The sequence below is a fragment of the Girardinichthys multiradiatus genome, chromosome 23 (assembly GCF_021462225.1).
Source record: "Girardinichthys multiradiatus isolate DD_20200921_A chromosome 23, DD_fGirMul_XY1, whole genome shotgun sequence".
Lineage (NCBI taxonomy): Eukaryota > Metazoa > Chordata > Actinopteri > Cyprinodontiformes > Goodeidae > Girardinichthys > Girardinichthys multiradiatus.
The window spans coordinates 18,852,376-18,879,252 of record NC_061815.1 but is presented as its reverse complement, the minus strand read 5'-3'; the positions used below and the strand labels follow the sequence as shown (position 1 = coordinate 18,879,252).

Below are 26,877 nucleotides of genomic sequence, written 5' to 3'. Positions count from 1 at the left end.
TGCACGCTTGTTTTCATTAGCTCCTGTTGTGCAGGACGGCTGAACCATTAAGCCAATTCTATTAACAAAAAGACTTGTTTGGGGAGTGGAATCGCATTTCTTCACTTGTAAAAGGAAAACCTAATACAGCAATTTTACATTCTCAAACGTTTCTTTTTCTGACTTTTCCTTAAAAGTTGTACAGTCAAAGCAAAGGCCGCTCCTCCTATAAGCATCAGTTAAATGTCATCTTATATTGCTTTCAAACCTGAGATTGTTCACCTGTAACTGTAGCTGCATTAACTTAATTGACATGCATACTAATCCACATCATGATGATTGCTGATTTTTAAAATGAGAACGGATGGAAAAACCGATGGACTGTAACTTGACCTGGAGGACGTTTTGTATTTTAATAAAGTATTTTAAATGTTTTTTTGTTTTTTTTTTTTTTTAAACCTTTTGGATCAATTTCTGCTATCTTGTAGTCCATCTTATCAGTCTGTTTTCTTTCAATTTATTTATGTTAAAAGTTGCTAAAAAAAACACAATATAATATCCTTAGCCAGAGAATTTTAACTTCATTCTTAAACAGCCCCCAAAAAATAAATGGGTTGAATAAGCTGGAAGGAAAGGTAAAATGCTTATAAATGTAGCAAGTAGACACTGCAGAGTCTTAACTGTTTTAGATCGTTTTGTTTTCATCACACACCTCTTACTGTGACTTTAATGTTGAAGAAGCCTTTGATATTTAATGACCGGTATTTGCAAGGACTTGAGTTGCCTATTGAAAGACTTTAAAACAGAAATTCATGTTGATTTCTCCTGCTGTTCTTCTAGGATGGTTCTTTGGTTACATCTTGTTTTCGTTTTGGGGTTTATACAAGAAAATGGAACAAAAAGCATTGGTCAGTGTAGATAGCTCACCTCTTTATCAGGCTTTCACACACGGATACAGTTTTACACCCACACTGAGACCTGCTGGCTGTAGTTGTTTTCAGTTCATCTGGTTAATCATGGGAACAACTGCATGTCTTGGAGCTCTAGTTGAACCACAGCTCAAACATACTGGGAAGAGTAATTGGATCCCTGATGGCGAACAACCTCCTGACTTTGGAAAACAAAAGTAGGCTGCTTAATTTGTAATCACATGGTTTGTGAAGGTGTTTGCGTATGGACGTGTTCCTTTACTTGGTTATTGTAAATTAAAAACCTAGAGCTGTCATACTTAAAGATGAGCTGTTTCTGTGGCTGTTTATAATAGTCTGATCAATAAATCGGGTAACCGATGACATAAAACTAGCCTTTGACCTATAACAACTTTTCTCTTAATGTATTATTGAGAAGGATGCAAAGAGTAGCACAAATTTACCTCTACTGCTGCCTCGCTAAACATAAAGTATCAAAGGGTGGCTAAAAACGTAGGCAGAATGTTTTTTTCCCTTCATAAATCATGGCTCCTTTTTAAATTTCTTAGTCAAACAGATTTCTCGCAGATTCTGCATTAAACAGTTACACTGTGATATTAAAACCACAGTGCTTGTCTTGTTTCATACCGAATATCTGTTGATATGATGTGCATGATAATAAGGAAGAGAAACGCTGCTTTAGGCAATGAATTAAATCTCTATTCCGATTTATTTATTTATTTTTTGGTAAAGCCAGATTAATCCAGTAAATTGTTGCAGATATTATTGCAAGCACATCTTCAACAGTTAATAAAACAAAGCTTGAGGGGATTTTGAGTCAGCAGTTTCAGTCTGTTTGCTGCTTCATTTAACAGATTATCTGACAAACAATGTAAGGTTCACCAAAACAAGAGGTTAACACTTGGTTATAATACAGTTGAATTTTATACACTTAGAAGTTGTAATTTCTATAGGAGTAAATGGACTTAGTTCTAATTTGCAACCGAAAATGGAAATGAGGCTTAAGTATTAGCATTTTGTAGATATATGGGGCATACTGATTACAGTTTAAAGTAAGGATAAGAGAATCTTCTTTCTATAATGATGCATTAGCTAAAGCATTGAAAATAACTTAAAGCTTAAGTCGTTTAGCTTTTTGTATGAACATTATAAGGTAGCTCTGACTTAGTTTAACAACATGGAAAAATGTCACCTTCACTGAACCTCCGGTAATTAGTGTGCATCACAGTGACTGGAGCCATTGGTGCTTTTTTCCATACCTTGTTTAAGTCAATATTTAGATTGGCATTGAAAATCTAAAATATTTTGCCTTTGCCATAGTGCATCAACATAAATATTAATCTAAGTGTCCACATGAGAAGGTCCTTCTCAAAATATTAGCATATTGTGATAAAGTTCATTATTTTCCATAATGTAATGATGAAAATTTTACATTCATATATTTTAGATTCATTGCACACTAACTGAAATATTTCAGGTCTTTTATTGTCTTAATACGGATGATTTTGGCATACAGCTCATGAAAACCCAAAATTCCTATCTCACAAAATTAGCATATTTCATCCAACCAATAAAAGAAAAGTGTTTTTAATACAAAAAACATCAACCTTCAAATAATCATGTACAGTTATGCACTCAATACTTGGTCGGGAATCCTTTTGCAGAAATGACTGCTTCAATGCGGCGTGGCATGGAGGCAATCAGCCTGTGGCACTGCTGAGGTCTTATGGAGGCCCAGGATGCTTCGATAGCGGCCTTTAGCTCATCCAGAGTGTTGGGTCTTGAGTCTCTCAACGTTCTCTTCACAATATCCCACAGATTCTCTATGGGGTTCAGGTCAGGAGAGTTGGCAGGCCAATTGAGCACAGTGATACCATGGTCAGTAAACCATTTACCAGTGGTTTTGGCACTGTAAGCAGGTGCCAGGTCGTGCTGAAAAATGAAATCTTCATCTCCATAAAGCTTTTCAGCAGATGGAAGCATGAAGTGCTCCAAAATCTCCTGATAGCTAGCTGCATTGACCCTGCCCTTGATAAAACACAGTGGACCAACACCAGCAGCTGACACGGCATCCCAGACCATCACTGACTGTGGGTACTTGACACTGGACTTCTGGCACTCTGGCATTTCCTTCTCCCCAGTCTTCCTCCAGACTCTGGCACCTTGATTTCCGAATGACATGCAGAATTTGCTTTTATCCGAAAAAAGTACTTTGGACCACTGAGCGACAGTCCAGTGCTGCTTCTTTGTAGCCCAGGTCAGGCGCTTCTGCCGCTGTTTCTGGTTCAAAAGTGGCTTGACCTGGGGAATGCGGCACCTGTAGCCCATTTCCTGCACACGCCTGTGCACGGTGGCTCTGGATGTTTCTACTCCAGACTCAGTCCACTGCTTCCGCAGGTCCCCCAAGGTCTGGAATCGGCCCTTCTCCACAATCTTCCTCAGGGTCCGGTCACCTCTTCTCGTTGTGCAGTGTTTTCTGCCACACTTCTTCCTTCCCACAGACTTCCCACTGAGGTGCCTTGATACAGCACTCTGGGAACAGCCTATTCGTTCAGAAATTTCTTTCTGTGTCTTACCCTCTTGCTTGAGGGTGTCAATAGTGGCCTTCTGGACAGCAGTCAGGTCGGCAGTCTTACCCATGATTGGGGTTTTGAGTGATGAACCAGGCTGGGAGTTTTAAAGGCCTCAGGAATCTTTTGCAGGTGTTTAGAGTTAACTTGTTGATTCAGATGATGAGGTTCATAGCTCGTTTAGAGACCCTTTTAATGATATGCTAATTTTGTGAGATAGGAATTTTGGGTTTTCATGAGCTGTATGCCAAAATAATCCGTATTAAGACAATAAAAGACCTGAAATATTTCAGTTAGTGTGCAATGAATCTAAAATATATGAATGTTAAATTTTCATCATGACATTATGAAAAATAATGAACTTTATCACAATATGCTAATATTTTGAGAAGGACCTGTATTTATTTATTTATTGCAAATTTCAAAATTTTCACTAAACTGTTCTCCTTTTAAACATGTTAAAATCAGATATCTGTAATCCTGTTGGACTTCTTACTAAATCCTTTCTAAACTCAACACACCGTCTAAGTTTTAAGGACAGAAAGGATCACCACCTTTTTTCCACTTTAACCCAGAAAAAATTTGTTTTTATAACCATGTATCTAATTTAAAATTTTCACCCCAGGTAATCAATAATTTAGTTAATGCCCATTAATTAAAGGGAATTATAATCAAATTAGCCTGGTCACTTCTTGCTGTATAAGGAAAATGTTTAGTTTGTTTCTGAGCTGCTGCATGTTAAGTTATGCAGATGCTGAGGTTTAGGTATATATAGTCCAACTAAAAATGTGTACAATTGATTAACATGAAAAAAAGACCCAACCAAGATGTCAGCGTACATCAGTTTGCAAACAGTTTGCAAACAATTATAACCATTTTATTTAAAAAATATATGTTTTGAAGGGACAATGTTTTTTTTTCAGTTTGGCACATCTTATCCACTATACAGATATGAAATTGTACATATTACAATACAAAAGGAAAACGGGAAGAGAAAAGCATTCAATTTTGCACAAAGAGTTTGGAAATGAGAGTTGGGATTGCTTTTCTTTTTATTTATTTTTTTCCTTTTCAGCTTTTTTTTCAGCAGGATGAGAAGAACTAGAGGATGACAAGAGAAAACAAAACGGTTTACAAACAGCCAAAGTGCTAAGGGATGCATAATTTTACAAATTTTGTGGATTTTCAGTCACTGGGTACAACTGTCGTCTTAAAGAGCATAATGTCAATGCCATGATTGAAAGACTCTTGGAATTCCATTTACTTCCCAATTCTTCATTGGAAAATGGGGTCTCAAAATGTTTGCTGAATGAACTTGAGACGTATTTTACTCAAAGTTGGATGTTTGAGCATGCAAGGTCAGAAGGGCAGTAGTCAAAGCAGTGTGAAGCTGGAGAGGAAACATTAAATCAGAAGGGGAATTATTTGGCTTCAGATAAGTGGTCTTAACTCAGTATAAAAATGTTCTTGGTTTACATACATTGTTTTTATTGGCATGAGAAGTATTAGACACACTTATACATATGTGTTTATGTAAAAGCTTAAAGCCAAATTTTTATAAACTAGTAGACAAAACGACAAACGGAGCCTTCTGCCTCTACCCAGACTGTCCCAACCAGAGAAATTATTTCATTCTCTGCATATGATGCATCTTCCGTAAAGATGCTGTAGGATTGGAGTATTAAAATTAAATCAACAGCTGAAAAGTAGTGACTGTTGCTGCTGTGTTGTCTGTGTTTAAAGCACAAACATTATGATTTATTTACTGCATTGTATTTTAAAATTTGTTTTAAATGTAGGTTATCCAATAATTTGTGCCCTCTTTTCATCCATTAATTCATCTCAATCCCACTGACTTTCACCCTGCCCCCACTCCTGAATGGAACATGAAGTGCGAAGCTGCAGCAGTAGCTTCAGACTGATGCTAATGCATATCCTCTCTCAAATGTGTCCGTACAAAACCTGCTGTTTGCTTATCATCGGATCTCCATTTGCCTAGAGTACTGAGTGCAGTTTAGCTTGACACTTGTTAGTCCAAACATGACAACTGATATATTTATAAATCCTTTTTTTCCAGACTGCAGGTGACAATGTTATTGATGCCGTTGCATGAAATAAAAAGTTTAGGAGTGTTTTTGGTGTTACCTCACAGATGATGACAAAACAACCACATTTTACTGATGGAAGAGTTAGATTTTCCTGGGTCACCGGTGGAGGAGGCAGAATATTAGATTCTGTTGGCCTTGCCATAATTGACTCAATCTTGAACCCGTCAGTCTTGATTAGCTCGTAAGCATAATAGTGTTGTCTTCTGGGAGAGGTTTTTATTTTCTGCATAAGATGTTCTGGCATTTGCTCTGTTCATTGCCCTTTAACTTGCTACTCGCATATCACACAAATCTATGAATTGATCCTGATGTGGCAAATCATCAGATTGGACTTAACTACACTAAGCGCAAATAAATATTATGATCACAGTTTGTATGGCCTTTAGGAAATGTGTAATCCATATACAATTAATTGTACATTAAAGGTTTTATCATTTTGTGTCAAATGTGAGGTTTACATCCAAGAGGGTGTTTTTTTTCCCCCCACCTTAAACATGGTAGGTTGGATATTAACCACAGCTGAACACATCTTAGTGTGCCCCACAGGTTAAGGATTGTTTGTAATAGTTGGCCCTGATAGACAAAACTTTAAACTTCTAATGCCTTAATGTCAGCTGCAAATCAGGATTTTTTTTAAGCATGTCTGACCAAAAAATGAGGCTTCCAATTAATATAATTGAACATTTTTGATTCTTGGTACACATTTGTAGCTACATTTCCACACAAACGTTTGACTAGAAATACGAATTCATGAAAAACGGCTCACCTGGTTTAAGGTTAAAGGTTTGTTAAATTCACATATTTGGTGAATGTAATGTCTTTTCAGGTTTCTATTCTCCATAAAAGGATTCATTATTAGTAAGGTCCTGTTATTGTAGTGCCTCTGGTACAGTTGGGGAAACAATATTTCAAATGTTTTACCTTTTGTGAAAAAAAAAAATTACATAATCACATCCCTTCACTTTAAGTACTTTGTTAACGTAGGGCTGTTTGGCCCTTTAAGCTGTGCTGCAAAATATAGACAATGTAGAGACAAATCTCACAGTTTACAATTTTCTTATTTAAAATGATTGCCCCGGCTAATATGAACAACCTTTCCTTTATAGAAAAATAAAGTTGTGACTATCTCGACATAGTTTCTTTGCTGTCCAGCCTCTGTCTTTGTAGCATTCGATATTGGATCACGTTTTCAAACGTCACTTGTAGAAATTAGGCTTTTTACACAAACTGGGGAGAAATCAAAAAAGCAAACCCTGTTTCATTCTGAAATGGTCAAATGACAAACCTTATGGTCTAGGAATAAATAGCAGTTCATACTTCACACTCTTTGTAAGGCAGTTGCTGACACTTGCACTGCCCATAGCCATTGATGATTACGAGAGCCCCTTCTTCATGGCTAGGCTCGTACTCATTATAGGGTACCTGTGTGGCCAGGTCTGCCATTGGCTGTCGCTGCTGGGTCCTCATCTGTCTGCGGTTCTGAATAGCAGAACAGTGGCGTATCCTCCGCAGGGTTGGGGGGCAGCACTTTCGTGAGATATACACAACAAAAATTATGAAAAAGAAGGAAAAGAGAAGGGCCATAGTTCCAATGATAACCCTATGAGTCATGGCCGTGTTGTCCATTGCTAAGAAGTCATCTGTCACAGCTGCCTCTTCCAGCAAAGCAGTAGTTGCTTCAGCAGTGCTTGTGGTTTGTGTTGTTGTGGTCGTGGTGGTAGTGAGTGTGGTAAAGCTCCCAAAATCTTCTGCATAGTCCTGTGTAGGGGTTGGCTGCATAATTCCAAACAAAGAGCTTGTGATCTCAGCAGCCGTAGTGGTGTCTGTGGTTGTACTGATGGTTTGAATGACTGGTGCTGAAAAATTCTGGCAAAGCTGAAATCCATAGACGGCGTCAAGTATCTCCTCGCCTTGGGCATATTCAGGGCTGTGGCAGACGATGGAATGTTCCCACCTTCCCTTGAAGGCGCTCAGCCATGTGGCCAGAGAGCAAATCCTTTTGGTACATTCCCAAAGGTTGCTTGACAGTCCAATCGTACTCAATGACTGCCACATATCCAAGACTTGGGGCTCCAGGCTGCTTAGTTTGTTGTTATCCAGTAGCAACATTTTTAAATTTGGCAGCGTCTGAAACACGTCAGGTGTCAGGACACGTATTTCATTTCCTGTGAGGTCCAGCTTTTCTAAAGTCGTCCAAGTCCACTCCATGCCACATGTGACATTATTAATCTTATTCCACTGCAGATACAGAAACTGGAGGGCAACGAGACGTGGGAAATGGGCCAAGTTAATCTTCGTCAGCTGATTGTGCTCCAAGTGGAGCTCTTTAAGCTTAATGAGCCCAGCAAATCCATTCCGGGCAAGGCTCCGTAGTCGGTTGCTGCTCAGGCCCAGATATTCCAGGTTGCGGCAGTCCCAGAAAGCTCGTACAGGTGTGGTGCGAAGTAAATTTGAACGGAGGTGAAGTATTTGGAGCTTCCTAAGTCCATGAAACAGTTCTGGTTCCAATGATGTCATCTGATTGAAGGAAAGGTCCAGGATCTGAAGGTTGATGAGGTGGATGAAGGTTGTGTTGGGCAACTTGGTGATACGATTGGAGCTCAGGTTGAGGTCCTTCAGTTTATAGAGCCCTTGAAAGGCATCCTCTTGTACTGTGGTAATCTGGTTGTGGTCTAGATGTAGCCAGGTGAGCTGGCTGAAACCATAGAACTGATCAGGGGAGAGCTCAGTGATGCTGTTGTGGCGTAGCGACAACCCCAGGGCGCCCTTGTCCACACCATCTGGTGGTGCCTTAAGCTCCTGGGTGTCGCAGTAGAACTGCAGGTCCTCACAGCGGCATTTTTGAGGGCAGGTTGTGCATGATGCAGGAGACAGCAGACACGCTAGGAGCATACTGATCACACTCACAGCCACTGGTGCAGGTCCCACCAATGGCCACCTTGAATGGAAACCTGGGTCGGTTCAAAGAAAAGAAAATGAACTTTGGGACGGGAAAGCTAATCTCTGCAGAGCACCTATTATTAATTCAAGTTGGCGATGGTGCCAATTTTCTCTCCATCTTTCCCGGACATTTAGCAAGCAAGACATTTTATATTTTCAACTTTACTGTGTGCATACAAGCATGTTGCCTTTTAATCATGGGTTTAATGGGGACATCCTATAATTAGGCATATAGTGATCAATTACATGTGACCTGGGATTTTATTTTTTTGTTCTCGCTTCTAAAATCAGGGTACCCTTTTCTTTTTTTGTTGTGCTGTAATAATCGAAGGCACATTTACTGTTTCCCAAGAACCTAAAATCCCATGAATATCCCCTGAATTCCCAGATTTCTAAAGAAATATTTGAGAACAACAAATGATGTGTTTTAGGGTGCATCCTTCTAACTTATGTCTGTGAAGAGCAGTACATGGAAGGGGGGTGGGGGTGTATTGCAGTACATAGACGAGGCAGAAGAGCTTTTAGTCTTCAACCTCTCTCACTCTTTACTTGTATTTTCTATTCATGACCAGACCTTCCATATAAAAGACTAACTTACCCATTCTTTTGTGTACATCGGAGGCTGCATTCAACTATCCTTTTCCAGAGACTCTTGGAGCAACGGGATGGAAGAAAAATCCAAAGGGAAAAAACCCTTTTGAGTAAACACAAAAGGAATCTGCTTCTTTTGAAATAAAGCAATTCTGAACCCACCCAATTCAAACAAAATGTAAAATTCCATGTCCTAAGATGATGATTATTCCGTGTGTTTTTGCCAGAGACCCCTAAAATCCAAGCTGAAAAAAAGAGGCAAATCTTTCCTCCTTAAACCCTCAAATCCTTGATTGAAATATTTTTGTTCAAGTTGATCAGTTAGATCCAGAGTGACTCCAATCAGCAGCTCCCTCTTCTTTTTCCCCCCTTTTTGTTTTCCTTCCACTGCAGTGACGTTCTTTCGTTTAATTAAAGATCAGGTGTTTTTCTTTCATGGCTGTGGTCCTCCAAGCCTAACTTGTTGATGGCAGCCAGGGATCTTGCGTCTGACGCCGGCTCGTTCTCGGCAGAGCCTCTGCAGAGCTGTGAGCGGAGCCCTCATCCGCTAGCTGAGACGCAGGGAGAGAAAAAAGCAGAGCGACGAGTCAGAGATGTTGTTCTGTGCTTTTTGTTGCAGCCACTCTCTGCTGCAGAGTGGTGGCAGCCTGGCGTCGATCATCACCGCTGTTTCTCTCTCTCCCGCCTTTTCTCTCTCCCACACACGAACAGGCTCTTACTCTGCTGCTCAGTCACTTGCTCTCTGCCTCATACACAGTTCCTGTGCACCTTAGTCTTCCTCCTCCTCCCTCTTTCTTCCCCTTTCCCTCCCTTTGGCTCGTCACCATCAGAATATTGATACCTTGAACGTGTTTGCCGCAGCTTGCTGTTGAAATTAACCACAGCTGTAAATCTCAGCCTCTATGTTGTTGTTCTACGGATATTGAATATTTAGTAAAAACCTAAACAGAATAACAGAAAAAGGCAAGTGTAGTTGATGTTTTGGGTCAAAGAGCATGACTGACCAGGTCCTGCGTTGCCTTATTTATAATACATTCATTTTTGTTATATTCATGATTTTCATGTCTTTCCAGGTTCTTTTTTCACTCCTATGTAGTGCATGCCCAGCTGCATGGTTACAGAAAAGGCTAAGCAACTTGGGGCTCTATATTTTTGGAGAAAAATTATAGTCTAGACATGAATTTCTTTTGCAAGAACCTTTTCCAGTAAACGGGGTGGTTTTCTGGGACCAACATTTCTGTTCTGCTGTTCCCACTGCAGGAACCAAAGACAAATCAGATTACAAGGGTAGAAATTCACCCCAAAAGCCAGCCCTAGTCGGGCGGGGTAGAGCCTTTTAGATTGACCATGAAACAAACTAGAGGGTGTTTTGTGGTGGGATGGGACATAACATTTTTTTGCATATCGCATAGAGTTCATATTTTGTTAACTTTGCATTATGCAACAAGAGTGCTTGGTATTTTTCTTTACAAACCCATTTAGACCAAGTCACTAATGTTGAATGTTGGTGTTTTCCAGTGCTTGAATTGAAACATGTCAATACAATTAGTTAATCTTAGTGGAAATAGTCATTAAATGAAATAAATGAAGCATGGCCTTCTGCTCTCAGTTGTAGGAGCAAAGAGTAAACACTCCTGCTTAAGACATGTTTTGGGATTTAGACCAGTAATACTAGGATGTTTAACATGCTTGAACCTGTTTCAAGATTTATCACGAACATATTTTAGATTTGAATGAGTTGAGGCACATTGCTACTGATGTGTGTGTGGTTAGTGCTCATTCGGGACACATCATGCTGGTTATCAAAATCCTGTGAATGTTAAAAACGTTTTCAGGGTGATTTTATTGCTGTTTTAGTGTGTAATCACTGGGACAAACTCCTGGATGCTTCACATCCACAGGGTGTGTGTGGCTCGCTCTCCCATACAGTCGGCAGCCAATCCCTGTTTTTATTATGTTTCCAAAGCAGCCCCACACAGCTGCAGCTGGACTGACCCTCTCAGCACCGGTGGATGTAATTTACATAAACAGCTTACTTTTGTACCCCACAGTGGAAATGACACAAGAAACAGTGGTAGAATAAAATGGGAACAAACGTTCCTGGTCTCATAGTTGAAACAAACCTTAACATAATTCATTAAATGCTGTGATGTTTTAGTTGCAAGGTATTTCATAAAGATTCCTGTTTGGGCCTTGTCCTCCTAGGATTTCCCAGGAATCAGTTACTTGGACATAAATTAGAGTCTATGGAGCCTACCACAGGCCTGAATGCTTAAAACATATGTATTAATTTGACTCTATAAACTTTTTTTTTTTAATTTAACATGCATATGAAATCTACTTGAGTTTCATTATTATTAATATTAAATGTAAGTGCCTGTTTTGGCTTTCTGCATAAGATGTTAGCAGAAATAATGAGGGGAAATTGATACTTGGTGTTTTTGAATAAAAATTATAGCAAGATTTACTTAGATTTTATATGATCTTTAAACTTTCTAATTTTGTTGGACTAGTTCTCATGTTGTGAAACAAAACACCAATCCAGCTGTGACTGTCTGGGTCACTTAAGGTGTCTGTTGTGTTGTTGTGACCTACATTTGTCATTAAGGTTCCCTTGCAGGATGCGAGGTCAGTACACTGGTTATTCCTCCCATGTATATGCTGACCTTTGTTTTAGATTTCTGGACTTAAAGAAATAAACTGTGCAAGGAAAACTCCTATAGGACTTTAAATTAATTTCACTCAATGAAATATTCAAAGCTAATGTTGTCTAGCTCTGATCATTTGACACTTTAATTTGATAAAATTGTCCGTTGGTACGTTTTTGTTGAAGGGAGTATGACTAACCTGAGTATCATAAAAGATGTGTATTAGAAACTGCATCTATAATAAGCACCTGAAGATGATCTTTGGAGCCTCTGGCAGAGATATGAAATATAGCGTAGGCATAGATGGAATAGGATTGAAACGGTAGGTGTAAAGCAGGCTAAACCTCTTTGCAGCACTGGATCCAGAGAACACACAATCACAGAGGATTTGTGCTTTTTGCTCTCTCTGGTTCCCAACTATCTGCATAACCCCCATCGATTGGGCAAAGGGCAGCGGGCAGAAGGAGGGGGTCAGCGCCACCACTGCCCATGGTGTTAGTTGCACTTGATTTCAGCGGTATAAGGGGGATAAAGCGCCTAGAGCTTTACGAGTTGTTTGCCTTTTCCTCTGCAGCCCTTTTGTGATGTGATGTTTCTCAGAATGGGTGCATCTCATGCTCAGCCCTTCAGTCTCCCTCCACCTCTCCATGTTTCTTGAAAGTCTTACATTTGAAGTTATGCTTGAGCGAGTTGTAGAATGTGACTGAGCATTTCTTTGCTCTCAGTGGGGACTCGTGGTTAGGACCCACTGCTGTGCAGCACTTTGTGGTGTGACTACTGCCTATTACTTTTAAATGTTACTGTACATAATTTACACAGTTGACCAGCTGTACCTAATTGTCACTTTTTATACAGCCCACTCGTCCTTTGAGAACCTGACGAGCTGCACATGCAGGATGAACTAGAACCATTAACAAAACATTTTTTTTTTCCAAAACGCTTTCTATGCATGAGTAAGCAGAAGACCACCTCCATACCAATGTGGATGCATCTGAATTATAATTAATGTTTTTCCCCTGCATAGTTGTGAATTTCAGCCTTTTTATTTTTCCAGAAGTGCTGTTTCTGTCTCAAAAAATGAGATGTGAAAATGCTGGCTGCAACCTGTAATGTTTTACGTGGAGAGCACATTGTTTAAAAAATGCTAGCATGATTGTAATGGTGCCTGACTTTCCATAACATTGTTGCAATGTGCCTCACAGTGGCCCTAACGCCACATCTTTCACTCCCTTTTTAAACCATGCACAGCTTCCATTTATTGGATGCAAGGTCCGAAGCGGGCCACTTTGGTGTCTTTCTGTGACAATTTGCTGCAGCAGTCTTGGTAGCTGTGAAACAAGTAACATTTACATACCAATTACAGCAAGGAGCAGGTCTGAACCGTGTAATGGAAACATGTAATCACATTACACTGCAGCAGTCACAATCTGACTGATTGCATTAATACACAAATAAATACAGCAGGTGACTCCAGGTTCAATGAAAGAAGAAATGTTTCCTCAGCTGGTTGCTTTTCAGTGTTTTTCTGCATATAAACTACATTCTTCTACCACCTTACTAAAACGTATGGTCTCATTGTGCAGATCTGGCACTTTGCTAACAACAGGTTACTGGCTTATAATGGTGTTTTTACTATAAGGGGACATTTTTTGTGTAAATTACCTAAGCTAAAGAACATTAACTTTGCACAGAGTAGAGTGGGAAAACATCCTTATTCTCAACCACATGATTTCATATAGCGGTCATCTACACCCATATATTAGCACAGTCATTAAAAGGGATTTCACTAGAGTTAAAAAGGAAATAATTAATGTATGTTCGGCACATCAGAAGCTTTGCATGAAACTCTCACTCTCCTCGTGTAGCTCTTTTTTGCTAGTTAATTATTCAGTAGCACTAATTAACATCTGTTTTGAAACCAAATTCATGGTCTTCTATGTTTTTAGCCTAGTATGATTTTGAATTAATATTGGCAGTCTCTGCCATGGCCCTCATAGGTCAAATGTTAATGCTGTGCATCAGGATTTAGTTCCTGTGTTTATTGAAGAGTGAGAGTAAGAATTTACCTGCTGATCTATGCAGACTGTATTTCTGTTACAGTAAACGAAGGTTTGTCAAACCTAAGCAACATTAAAGCTAAGCAACTTCACTGTTGCCAAACTCACTACATGCTGAGGATTATTTGTTTCAAAACTTTGTATTTCTGTAGTGTCTCCTACTAAGCAAGCATGTATTGGATACATCACAATGGAGGGATTTTGAAAAATACATCAGTTTACTTAAATCTTTTAATCTTTTACATGTATTTGATACAAGTCCTTTGCAAAATTGACGAATAGTTATCACTTCATTACACTGCTTAACATTTTCTTCTTCTATGTTTCAGGCAGGAAGAAAAGACAGGAGCGATGCTCTGAACACAGCCATCGACAGGATGACAAAGAAGACCAGAGATCTTCGCAGACAGGTAACGTGTAGCAAGCTTGTCTCTTCAGCTCTCCTAAACCTGTTGCTTCTGTGCTTACTGAACTGTTTAGATCCAACGCAATCATCATGACACAAAGATCTGAGGTGTAGTTTTTAAAATGGAGTAGAAAATATGTTTAAAATAGACTTTTGTTTTTATTTCAGAAGTTTTTCTTTGTAACTAGGACATTAGGGTGCATATTGAAATATGCACATGGTACTGCTTTTAATGCTGCTGCTCTTTGTTTTCTGTTCTACAGCTGCGTAAAGCTGTGATGGACCATGTCTCTGACTCATTCCTGGAAACTAATGTTCCCCTCCTGGTCCTGATCGAAGCCGCCAAGAATGGCAACGAGAAGGAAGTAAAGGAATATGCACAGGTGTTTCGTGAGCACGCCAACAAGTTGATTGAGGTAATTAAAAATATTTACCTTAATCTTTAAATATAAAAAACATTTGGTGTTTTACATTTATATTGTAATTAAACACTCCACCTATAAAGTTATTCTAGGACGATGGGAAACGATGTATCCCGACACTGTTTACTCATTACAGGTTTGAGATGTATTGGTTGTAAAAAGGCACATTCTCTTTTTCCATAGCTGCACTAACAGCAACTACATAATGATCAATTGTCATTTCAAAGTACACTTAGTAAGTAGACTAAAATCATTAATGTGAAATAAAGTAAAGATTTGTTTCTTTGCAGAACCACACGCAACCATAACTCACAGGGCTTGTACAATGGATGTATTATGTATGTCTGTGTTGGTAGATGCTAGTTGTTAAAAATTACTGTAATGAGTTTTGCTGTTGCAGCTGATGTTAATCTGAGCAGAGTTGCTAACTGACCCTGATACTGATCATTACTTCCTTCATCAGACCCAAAATGTCTTGGCATTGGATAGACATCTGTTAATTTATACCTCTGCTCGTGGGTCACAGGCAGTACACACAAACTTGTAATTAACAAGTCTGTCTTCAATATATTGTCTCAGATCGTAGTTCTCTAATGCTCGTCAGAGAAACGTCTGCTAACTTTTAAGCAGCCCGTCCCCATGAGTAAATGACCATAAGTAGCGGCCAAATCACAAAATTCAGTCAGGGCAGAGTTCTCATTCACCAGGGGAAACCGCTGAAGCATAGGAGGAAAAACAGGACCACGCTGGAAAGTGGACCCTTAAGTAGCTCCTAAAGGCTTGAGTGTCATGTTTGCCATTAGAGCTTGACATTGGAGAACGTTTTATTGCTTGCTCTACTTCTGCAGGCACATCGAAACCAACTGCAAAATGGAAAATCAGTGTGTAGATTTAGTGCTGCTTTGATGGTGTATAAATATATTCAACAATTTCTTTAGGTGAAAATGGATGTTATCCAGTTCCTTTTTTGAACAAAATGGGATATTAGCATTTATATGTGCATGTTGTTTGGATTCCATCAAAACATTCATGAAAGTCTGAAAAATGAACTTGAGCATCATAAGCAAAGTTCTGAAGCCAGAACTGCTACCATACAGCTGGGTTTGCAGGTAATCATACAGGCTTTAGCTGCCATTCATTTGATCTACATTGTCTTGTTTGTTTCAAAGGCAGAACACAGATGAAACTGTTTCATTAATGGTGGTGATGGCATCACCAAAACACATAATACCACATATCTAGTTTTTCTATGGATCTGACTCACTTTTTATTTGCATGATAATAACTTGATTGCTGACAACTTGATTTATGAATTTTGGTAGTACCTTCAGTCAATGTATTAAGTATATCCAGGCACATTATTTCAAAGAATAATCATGTAGAATAATCTTCTACATGGATACTGTTGGTAGATCCTAAAGGTTTTTAGCACACAATGATAAATGGGCGGTCCAAAAGTCAAAAACACCTATATTTAGCTGACCACCTTTGTTTTAAATGTTTTTCTTTTTAATATTTTTTCCTTTTTAAAGGTGAAAGATGAGCAATATTCTTCAGCCTTTGAGAATATGTATTCCTATTGTAGTTTATTCAGTTTCCTTAGTAGTTTGGTTGCTTGATGCAAAACAAATCATTGCCGTTGTGTAGAAACTAGTCATTGTTTAGAATCACAGAATGTGTCTTCCAACATAGTTGTTTATTAAAAGTCAACTGATTGACATCAATTAAGTTGTTAAAATGCTGCCTACAGAAACCCACCAATAACATCATTGCCTAACTAATCAGCAGCTCTTAGCTGTTTGCTTAGTTAGATTCAGGTGGGTACTGTTTTTCTGTCCAGGCAACGCATGACTGCTGTCAAACTACTGTCATCAAAACAGTTGCAGTCAATCTTCTGGCCAGAAATGTTTATTATAAATACCTACAGCAGGAGTTTTTTGGCCTTTTGAAGTAATTTGTTTAGGAATATGTTCTGTTCATTGGTGGGACTAGCCAGATCCGGGCCCAGTTTTATGAGTAGTGCCTGTGGCCCGTTAGTTCATACACATTGTACAGCTACATTATGAGTGACCCATATTCAGAGTATGAAGGAAAAAAGAAATGGATTCATTTTACCATGCAGCAAAGTTTCCGGATCGGTCAGGCCGTCACCTTAAAGCAATGTTACCTTGCAGGTTAATTAATATTGTTTTTAAATCAACCTTTTTGTAAATATATATTCAGTTTTCACCTATGAGCATTAGAGTAAATAGCTGTAAAGTCATAGAAATGTGCTCCATGGGAGGATACAAAAAGCTGGACTATAACGTGAATGGGATAGGACTTCTCCCAGTGGAAAACACTTTAATGGAAAAAACAGTATTGGAATTTATTTTCTGCTTTTTGATGAGAAAACTCTGACCCAAACCTTATTTTTTGTTTGGATGCATGGAAGCATTTTTGATCAGATATATTCAGAAAGGGAAGTTTTAATTAATGAAAACAAATGTAACATTTTCTCTAACCCTGAGGAAACTGAACTGTTGGTTGCACCATTCCACTTCTGACTGCTGAAAACGTATGCAATCCTTGCAGCTTAAGTTGTTTCCCTCAGGTTTCTGTTCGTATGTTAAAAACCTTTAGCAGTTAACAAGTTGGGAGGCATGCAAGTTGTATAATATGATGCAAGTGCAGCTTATTGAGCCTGTGTAATTAGACTTGAAATACTTAATGGCAAATCTGATAATAATCTTCAAGTTGAATTTAACATATTTTAGTTACTATATGTTTTTAGCTTGCAGTGATAAAGTTTCTACTTGCCCTGTATTAGTTGGCTAGTTAAAATGCTATTGAAATAGATCTTTCAAAGGGTTTCGAGACCAGTTATGGTACCATGTGGCTTTATAAAGATATAATTATTACTTGAACACATACAAATGAGTTGCATCTGATAATGCAGCGCATTGACTCAGTAATCACCACCATGACACTTAAAATGGTTTGTTGCCACATTGTAAATGGAACTGTGTTGGATAACCTGACAGATGGATTGGCCTGTTTGGCTCCTTCATGCAGAAATGCCTGCTTTTCCAGCGGCTCTGCTAGTAAAAGCTTATGTAAAGGTTATGTACAGTGCCATTTTTATTTCTTCTCTAACCACTCTTCCACCCCTCCTCCAGGATTAGCGTGTTCACCCTGTGGTTCCTGCATGTCTTTTGGTGTTGATGTAGAGGATGTTTATATCAATGTTTCAGGACCTCACTAATGCAGCTGAATAAACACTTCTCAGAAAAAATAGTTCGGGACCTTTTTAATCTAGTTGGCAAGCATTTTGAAGGAGCAGATGATATTTTCTAATCTGATTCAGTTTACTACTTCTATAGCCACTGAGGCATTCTGCTGCCAACTTCAACCTAAAAAAAAATGCCTGATTTTATATTTTGTTTTCTAACATTTCTATTTCATGTACTAGTTCAGAAGCTCTAACCTGAGAACTCTGTGAGGATTTCACAAGCAATCAAACTACAACAGAAATGGAAAATATAAAAGCTACTTTGTGTTAGTTTGATTAAAAACCACCTGCCAAAATAGTGTTCATCCTTTCAGTTAAAAATATTCTGTTTTTATGCAGTGTTGAGCTTTTTATTTATAAAGTTTTATTTAATTAAAAGATTTGATTACAATGGAAATGCTTTTTGTTTTACAAAACTGATTGTTTTTTATTTTTTTTGCTTTGAATATTTTGTGACCTCGATGAGAGAAAGGAAATTGATGACTGAAAATAATTTTGTCCTTGGTACAGCCGTGATTTGTTTTTTTTTGCATTTGAAAGTGATTATATTTCAGCACATTTCTGTCCTTTTGGATAATCCCATTTTGGCACAGTTGCTCATATCCCAGGCATTCTGTTTGAGCATTGTTGCCAGCACATCCCAACCAACAAATGGGAATCTTAAACTCCCTGACCTAAATTCATCTAAATATGCATAGATGCGTAGTTCTCCTTCAGAAGATGCAAGTTTTATTAGATATAATTGCAAGGAAGCTTGATTTATGGGTCAGAACATGAATGTTGCCTCTGAATTTATTAATGTTAACAGGTGCAGGCAAGGTTTGTTGAGCTATGCTCCTCAGTTCTTATTCTGCTGCCGAGTTTAGTTTAGTTTTTTTCAGAGTGTGGACTATTTGCCTCTCCAGGAGGGTGATGGCAGTCTGGCAGCCTGTTTATTTAGTTACTCAGAATAACCATATCCTTGAGTAATCAGCTGCAACTTAGATTTACATTAAGTGAAATGTACTACTGTTTTGAAGAAAAAAAAATTGGTCTCATCTAATCAATCAACTGTGCAGCTTTTGTTTTTCTCCTACTCCTCCAGTTGCTCTCTATGCTGTATCGTTTTAGCAGCTTCTTGAATTAATCTGCAACATTGGGCCTTTATTCCCCAGGGATTAGTCGCTTGGCAGAGCTGCTGTTTTTATGATCAATAAGAATAAATCAAGCTAAAATACAAATTTTTTGTTGAATTATGCGTCTGTTTCTTTTCTCTCATGTATAATGTTTTTATCCCAGTGGCTGGTTTCTGTTTTAAAAATAGATTTATTTGTGCTCTCTATTAAGGTGGCCAACCTGGCATGCTCCATTTCCAACAATGAAGAGGGAGTGAAGCTGGTCCGCATGGCAGCTTCTCAACTGGAAACTCTATGCCCCCAGGTAACGAGGTGTTTTGTAGTGATCATTTATCCAGTCCAGTGATTATGCTCATCTTTCACAGCTTTCACCATTTGTCTTGTAGTACTTGCTCTGGATGTTTTTAAATGTAGTTTTTGAAGGTGATTCAAATACCAGGTTTTGTTTTTCAGTGTTCAATTTTATGGGTCTGATTGGTGCTTTAGTTTTGATCAGTTATTAGGCATGGGCAGGTATGAAGTTCTCACAGTAGGCTAACCTTGCTTAAAAATATAACAGTATCACTGTGTTTATAAAATCAATTTATGATTATCTGATTTCTTTTGTTTCAACTGAAATATTTCCTACTGCTGCTAATATAAGAGGTTTTAGCAGTTATTGTTATAATTTGATTTTGATAAATAGACTTAAAAGAAATACGAAATAATCGCCTGCTAAATTCAGTAGAAGATGAAGTGATTCTTGCGCTGAATAATTGCTCATTTTAGAATAACATAAGTTTAACAAGCTGATATTAGTTGGTTAACCAGTCAAGCTATCTGCTGTTGGCTGCTTTACAGACATACCATTCATAGCTTGCCAACTTTGGTTTTAAAACGTTACCTTTGTAATTGATGGGTCTACTTTAGTTTTCACGACACCTTTTTTTTTTTTTTTTTTTATAGCTGAAAATATTTCCAGTTTTTAAGTGAGGGACAAGTTATGGAGCTTTTTTTTTTTTTTGGCCAACTACCTAACAATGTTCAGCAACAAGTAGGGGAGGGGCAGCACTGCATAACTCTACTCCATTCAAACCTAGCAACACAAAGCTGGTGGTGATTCTGATGTTGTGAACATTGTTTTGTGTGTGTGTCAGAAGACGCTCGTTCCTTCAGTTGCCGTCTGTCATTTTTAAAAATACTTGCACCTAAATTTAGACAGATGGGTAACATCTTGTGTTAAAACAACAAATGGGTTATATTTAAAAACTCATCAGATACATAAACACTCGTGTTGAGATCATGCAAACTAGTTTTCCAGTAATGTGTGCTTATTCATATTAAACATTTAACCTCTCTTCTCTTTGGTGCCACTGGACCTTTTTATATTCTCTTCTTAGTAGCTCCCATCACTCGAATCCACAGACAGACCTTTTAAAACCTGCCGCTCTCAGTTTTGTTCTCTCTCCTTGAAAGACCTCATCACTCTGAGGGATGAGTTTGCCTCTTGATAGAATCTGAACATTGAGGTGGGGGCTTTGTGCAATCGGCGTATGCTAATGTTGTGGCTGAAGGCTATGGTGTAATTGGGCTTTAATGGTTGTAATTTGGCGATTACAGGTGATTAATGCAGCACTGGCCCTCGCTGCCAAGCCCAACAGTAAGGTGGCCCAAGACAATATGGACGTCTTCAAGGATCAGTGGGAAAAGCAGGTTCGTGTCCTCACCGACGCCGTTGATGACATAACATCGATTGACGACTTCCTGTCCGTGTCTGGTAAGGGATAACGACCATCATATCCATTCAAAAGGAAAAATGCTGTTGGAAAGACACTCAGATGTTTGAAACTGTTGTAAAATGAGCCTTACAAAAATGTAAAAAATATCTACATTTCAATTTGAATCAAAATTGATGTATAGTTTTATTTTTCTCCGGGTTATGTGGGCCAGGCCTCATTGGGCTGAACCCAAAGCATCATTAGAACTTTATCTGAAATTGATATTGAGGTCCTGCGCTGACTGTGCACACAAATGGTTCGTCAGACGTGCCCTGTGAGAGTTCTCATTGAGCATTAAGTAGAGTGATCTCTCTAACCTCCACCCAAGGACAGCCAGCAATTTACACAGTGGACATTTACATTTTACAGACCTGCCATTAATAAGCAGCCAAAGAATTAGTTTTTAACCCTTTGTAGTAAACTTCATTGTGGCGTTGCGTAAGAACGTTGGAAATAAAACGTCATTCACACATGTTTTTTTTCTCAGAGAACCACATCCTGGAGGATGTGAACAAGTGTGTCATTGCCCTTCAAGAAAAGGATGTTGATGGTTTGGATCGCACAGCTGGGGCTATCCGAGGCCGGGCCGCCAGAGTTGTCCATGTTGTCACCTCTGAAATGGACAATTACGAACCCGGAGTGTACACAGAGAAGGTTCTGGAAGCTACTAAGCTCCTCACTAACTCAGGTATCACAATCAAATGAAAAGGATGCTGATATTTAATGTTTTTAAGAAAGTGTAACGAACTAGAAATGTATTCTTTTATTAACTCAATAAAATGCATTGAAGCTGTCCAAAGGGGATTCTACCGATATTAAGTTTAGCTGCTGCTTCTCATATTTATAACACTTGTGCCTCCTAAAACAGGAAGAGGGAATTGTTCTCTTAGGAAAATATATTGGTTTAATGTGATGAAAAGGGTGAAATATCCCTTTTTAAGAGGGACATACACAATACACAAAATTGATCTATCTGATTTCATTTTTCTTCCCAATTGCTATGTTTCTGGTGATTTTTAGTTTCAGTACAAGGGTTGGCCCATCTATCTTTCACTTTGCTGTTTGGCATTAATATTATTTCAGGTTTAAATGTAAGTGCCTTTTTAGGACAAGACATGTTTACATCTAGATCTGGCTTTTAAACTAAAAGCGGCTACTGTGGAAAGTGGATTTCTTTTATTCTTCAGCCATTCCACTGTCCAGTTTTTCCACGTTGAATAATCCAGCCTGTGACTCATCGTCTGTACAGCAGTTGCTATTCAGAGAGAACTGAATAACTTAACACAAGTTGGATCATAGAAGTCATTTTGTCCAAATAACGTTGTATATCATTAGTCAGCGAGCATGTATCTGCTAGCTTCCATCATTAGCAAGATGATGAACCAGATTTTTCAGCCAGTCATGTAATGCAGGCAGATTTTCTTCTGAGGACCCTCAAATAAGACTGAGCGAGGTATTCAGTTTTTATTCTCATTACACTAAAGGCTTCAAGGTTCATAGATTTTTATAGCGTTTCATGATTTTAAAATAATTTAATACCAAGTGTTGTTCTTCTCTCTTTAGAGATTCATTTATCCAATAACAATTGCAGTTAAATAGACAGAAGTATTACATTTAAATGAGAACATGATTTAATTACTGTATGTTACTCTATAATTGTATTTCTGGTTGACGGGCAGAAAGAGGAGATTGATTACATCAGCACATTAGCAAAAACAGAAAAATAGTTGCGGCAGCCAAATTTATCAAGTTGGCATTTTATTTGGAGACAATTAAATGTTGCTGTTATTAGACTTTTAAGTTAATGCAAATGAATAAGATTTTCCTTTTAAAGTTAAGAACACTGAAAATCTGAGATTCTTCTGTATACAGAAGCCTGCAGGCTATAAGTGATTTGTAGACGCAAAACAAAATCCTCTTTGTTGATGCCGCTGCTCTCCCCGCTTTACATTTGCATCTTCACATCCAAGCGTCTGCCACGAAGAAGCAGCTAAATCCTAAAAACTGAATTTCAAACGAAGCAAATGTGTGAGGAAAAGGCCTCCAGAGTGGTTATTAAATTGTCACCGGGGCTAAATGTACCCCTGCTGGGGCAGCTTTGAGAGAAGGATTCTGTTATAAAACTCTTCATGCAAGATTGGATCTGCTCCCTTAAGCAGTCTGTTATGTATTTAAAATGCAGCCTTTTAGGGCAGTAAACCTGAACTGGAAAATACACCCATCTAAGTGTAATGTAATCTCTAAATATTTATGGTATTTATTTCAATTACTGCCTTTTCAGCAAAATACGGGTGGTTTTTTTTCTTTTGGTTATTGATCTGAAATAATATTAAAATGATTTAAAAGATACTCTGAATCCCTGTCTAATGTTCTTTGTCCTGTTTACATGATTCATTTGCTGGTTAGACCATTGGTTTTTTTCAGCATATTCTCCTATTTTTGTTGGTTTTTTTTTAGCTATTGAAGAGTTTTATTAGGGAAAAATTTTTCATTGACACCCCATACTTCCTTTCCTTTCCTCAGTCATGCCACGCTTCACAGAACAAGTGGAATCTGCAGTGGAGGCCTTGAGTGCGAACCCCTCACAACCTGTGGATGAGAATGAGTTCATTGATGCATCACGTCTGGTCTATGATGGCATCCGCGACATACGCAAGGCTGTCCTTATGATCAGAGTAAGTTGCACAGATTTGTTTTTTCAAACCATGTCCCTCCCCCCCTCCCTTTTTTTTTTTCTGCTTGTCATCCGCAGTAAGGACTTGCTTACATTGTCATGCCCGTTGCTTTTACTCAGAATCAGAAAGAATAACCCATGAATGTCCTGATGGAATATGTAGTAAGCACTTTTGGTTCTGGATTATGTTCTTTTGCGGGTTACACTAGACACATTTTATATTCCAGCTGAACAAATAGGATTATAACTGTCAGGTTTTTTTTTTTTTATAGTTTCGATACAATAGGAAAAAAAAGATGAGGAAAGCTAAAACTTAGTCGATTGTGCCCGCCACAACCACACGAGGGGAAAAAAACATCACTGGTTTAAGCTACAATGTTTTCAAATGCTGGATGCATTGAAATAGTGAGGAATTGCTTAATTTTGCAAAAACTGTTAAGATTTGAATAAGAAGGTATCCAGAGTTATGATAGTTGAGATGTGTCCTTACTTTATTTTAATCTTATTTTATCCAATTTCTAATTTTGCCATCTTTTTAATATTTTTACAGTTTTGTTTCAACCATTGCTTGCTGATTTCGAACAGTTCCTCTTGATGACTTCCTAACGTTGATTTTAGTTTCCTTTTTAGTCGTTCCTTTTGCTGCTCCTTGTATTACATTCCTTCTTGGAAGAGGATTTTATATCCCTTTCTATTGTTTCTACTGACAGCTCTTTGTCCTGTCAGTGTTTCCTCCTAATCAGCCATTTTCAGTCTCTTAATGGTCTGCAGGCACCAACTAAATTGCAGATCAGTCAGTATATTTAGTCTTTTATAGCGTTTTATGTTAGAAATGCAAATTACAGGATTTTTCCTCATTTTGCTGTAGTTGAATAATATTTTTGCTCCTCCTGATGTCAAAAAGGTAATTAATTAAAAAATTATTATGCCGCTATTGTCCACACCATAACATAAACATCCACAGTTAAAAAAATTTCAACTTCTTTCTAATATTTACTACAAGAAATAACCTTCAACATTTGTGGTGTTTTGTGGGTTGTTTATGTCAGTGCCAGAGAAACTTGGTGTGCAGTTTCAGAAGCCAGAAATGAACTATTCTCATGAAAGAGGCGACCTAATTGACCAGGCATGCAATCTGGTTTAGCAACAGCCTTTAGATGTGTGTGGGTTAATGGCTTTTGCCCGAGTAGAACCATAACCGAGACAGATGGTAGTGGGGAAGCCATTGAAGCATTACTTTACTGACGGACAATGAGCTGACTACAAAGCTCTATGCAGCTCTAAAAAGGGAAAATAGATGGTGTAACTGGTGTAACTACTTGAGACTGCCATGCTTTGTATCTCTTACAAAGCAAGCAAAGTAAGTGTGTAATATGCAACCTTATTATGGATGTACGTTGTGCGGGTTGGATGCATTTTGCACTTTTAAATTGCCATCATTAGTTCACATTACATGTTCTTTGCTGTCAGTTAAGCTCTAAAACAGTTTATTGGTTTTCATCAATTATGCTACTCAAACATGGACAAAAGGCAAATAAAAGCTAGCCTATTATGTATTTGCATTTGCATTATAATGAGCATCTGATTTAAGATGGACATTTTAATTAGCATTCCTTTGCTGTACTGCAGCGCATGGGAACTACACTCCATTCCTATCACCAGCTCCTCTCTTGTCATCCAGATTAAGCTATTAACACTGGCTTCATGGGCTTGGCTAAACACCACATGGAGGATCAGTGAGTGTGTGTGAGTCTGCATGTGTGTAAAAACTAACGGAGGATTAGTGGGAAACCCTTGCTAACTCATAATTTATCCAACTGATTCATTCTGCCTTAACTGCCAGCTTGGGACAGACTGATAAGACAAGTGAAACTTCCTCCATTATCTAAAATCTGCAGATCCCGAGAGTGAGGCAGGCTTTCACCCTAGGATCTGAAGGGTGATCTTAACAGCCTTCTTTTAGCCTTAATGTTTCACCATTGTTTACTGTAGTGTTTCTAATGGTGTCTTACCAGGGTTCTTATGCAGTTTCAACATTTATCAGGTTTGGAAAAGTATAGATAAAGAAAATAGGGTCTTGAAAAAAATGTTTAGTATCGACGCCCGATTTTTCCTTATCTCATTCTATAATGGTTAGATCAGTCAATCTTTACATCCATCTCCTTTTCCCTGTTGATCGTCCCTCTGTTGTCTTTGCTCTTCGTCCTTCTGTCTATCCATCCATCTTATTTCCTCTTCCAACATCTTCCATCATCCAGCCTTCTTTTTATCCATTTCGTTTATCCATTCTTCCTTTCTTCAGCTTTAAAACCTTAGAAGTTGAGTAAAGTTTGCTGCACAGTATTAGAAATCATGCGGTGCTGATGTTAAGTGCCATGTTGGCAATATCTGTTGTGATAAATTCTTGTTGTGTCTCTATGGTGCTTCTGACACCTATGACCTTTAGCATCTGGAGTGCTATCATTTTGGGCGTAGATATTTTCTTCAGTGTGACACCAAAGAACAGATTGATTATATTATTGGCATGCGAAATGTGAATTCCTCACCCTTAGAATATAACAGCCAACAAACACAACCCTCCAGACAGTCCTTTGTGATAATAGTCTTGCACACACTAAAATTGGGATTAATGATGCATTTGCAAAAATAATTCTCAGCTCTACTTATTTCTTATTTAAAAACGGCTAAACGATTGAGAACTGACTCTCGATTCTGGAAGAGACTTGTGTGTAGGAAGACTGATCTGAACTGCATTGCTCTTATTTGAAATATTAAATGTTAAAAAAAACATGTGCAAAACAAACATTGATCTTTATGAAGAAGAATGCTTTACAAGTTAGGCTGACATTCAGGGGCAAAGTTTACATGTAAAATAAGCCTCATTGAGCTGTACAAAGATGCATGAAATTCTACAAATCAGCTTAAAACGTCTCTAGAGGGTATGTCCACTACTCTGCACAAACACTGCCTCTTTGTGAGGCTTCTCATGCTTAAATCAAAACAGACAAGCGTGAGGTTGGTTCTTTTTTTTTTTTGTTTGTTTGTTTTTGCGATGGATGTGTCTTTAACCTCGAAGTGGTTCACAGACGGATGTCCCTTGGATATATGAAAGGCAGATGGAACCCAGTTCCCACGTACAGTGACATCTGAGAATATGCCTTGTAGACACGAAACTAACTGTCAGCCAGCTGCCGACAGCTAGATGGGGGCAGCCACTGTCGTTACCTTATAATTTGTGCAGCGCATTACAGCCTAAGGTGATTTTACTGGCAACTTCCTAAAATAAAAATCTGTTCAGCTCACTGTGGATATGAGTACGATGTAAGAAAAAGATAAACAGTGTGGGGAATCTGTTAAACTGTGTTATCTTTATAACAGCACACAGAGATGCAGCACTGGCCTGATTTCTA

At 38.3% G+C, this 26,877-nt stretch overlaps 2 protein-coding genes across 2 annotated transcripts in view; one reads left to right on the top strand and one right to left on the bottom strand.

Annotated features, from left to right (window-relative positions):
* ctnna1 (catenin (cadherin-associated protein), alpha 1) overlaps positions 1 to 26,877 on the top strand; it is an 85,005-nt gene that overhangs the window by 26,317 nt on the left and 31,811 nt on the right. The window contains exons 8-13 of the mRNA XM_047354519.1: positions 14,152 to 14,232; positions 14,492 to 14,644; positions 19,248 to 19,340; positions 20,636 to 20,792; positions 21,281 to 21,481; positions 23,317 to 23,468. Of these exons, the coding sequence (XP_047210475.1) occupies positions 14,152 to 14,232; positions 14,492 to 14,644; positions 19,248 to 19,340; positions 20,636 to 20,792; positions 21,281 to 21,481; positions 23,317 to 23,468 (837 nt within the window). The remainder of the gene's footprint in view (positions 1 to 14,151; positions 14,233 to 14,491; positions 14,645 to 19,247; positions 19,341 to 20,635; positions 20,793 to 21,280; positions 21,482 to 23,316; positions 23,469 to 26,877) is intronic.
* lrrtm2 (leucine rich repeat transmembrane neuronal 2) lies at positions 4,309 to 9,854 on the bottom strand. The gene is made up of 2 exons (XM_047354520.1): positions 9,125 to 9,854; positions 4,309 to 8,537 (listed from the first exon to the last, which is right to left on the bottom strand). The coding sequence occupies exons 1-2, from the start codon at positions 9,126 to 9,128 to the stop codon at positions 6,898 to 6,900; spliced, it is 1,644 nt and encodes a 547-aa protein (XP_047210476.1). The 5' UTR covers positions 9,129 to 9,854; the 3' UTR covers positions 4,309 to 6,897.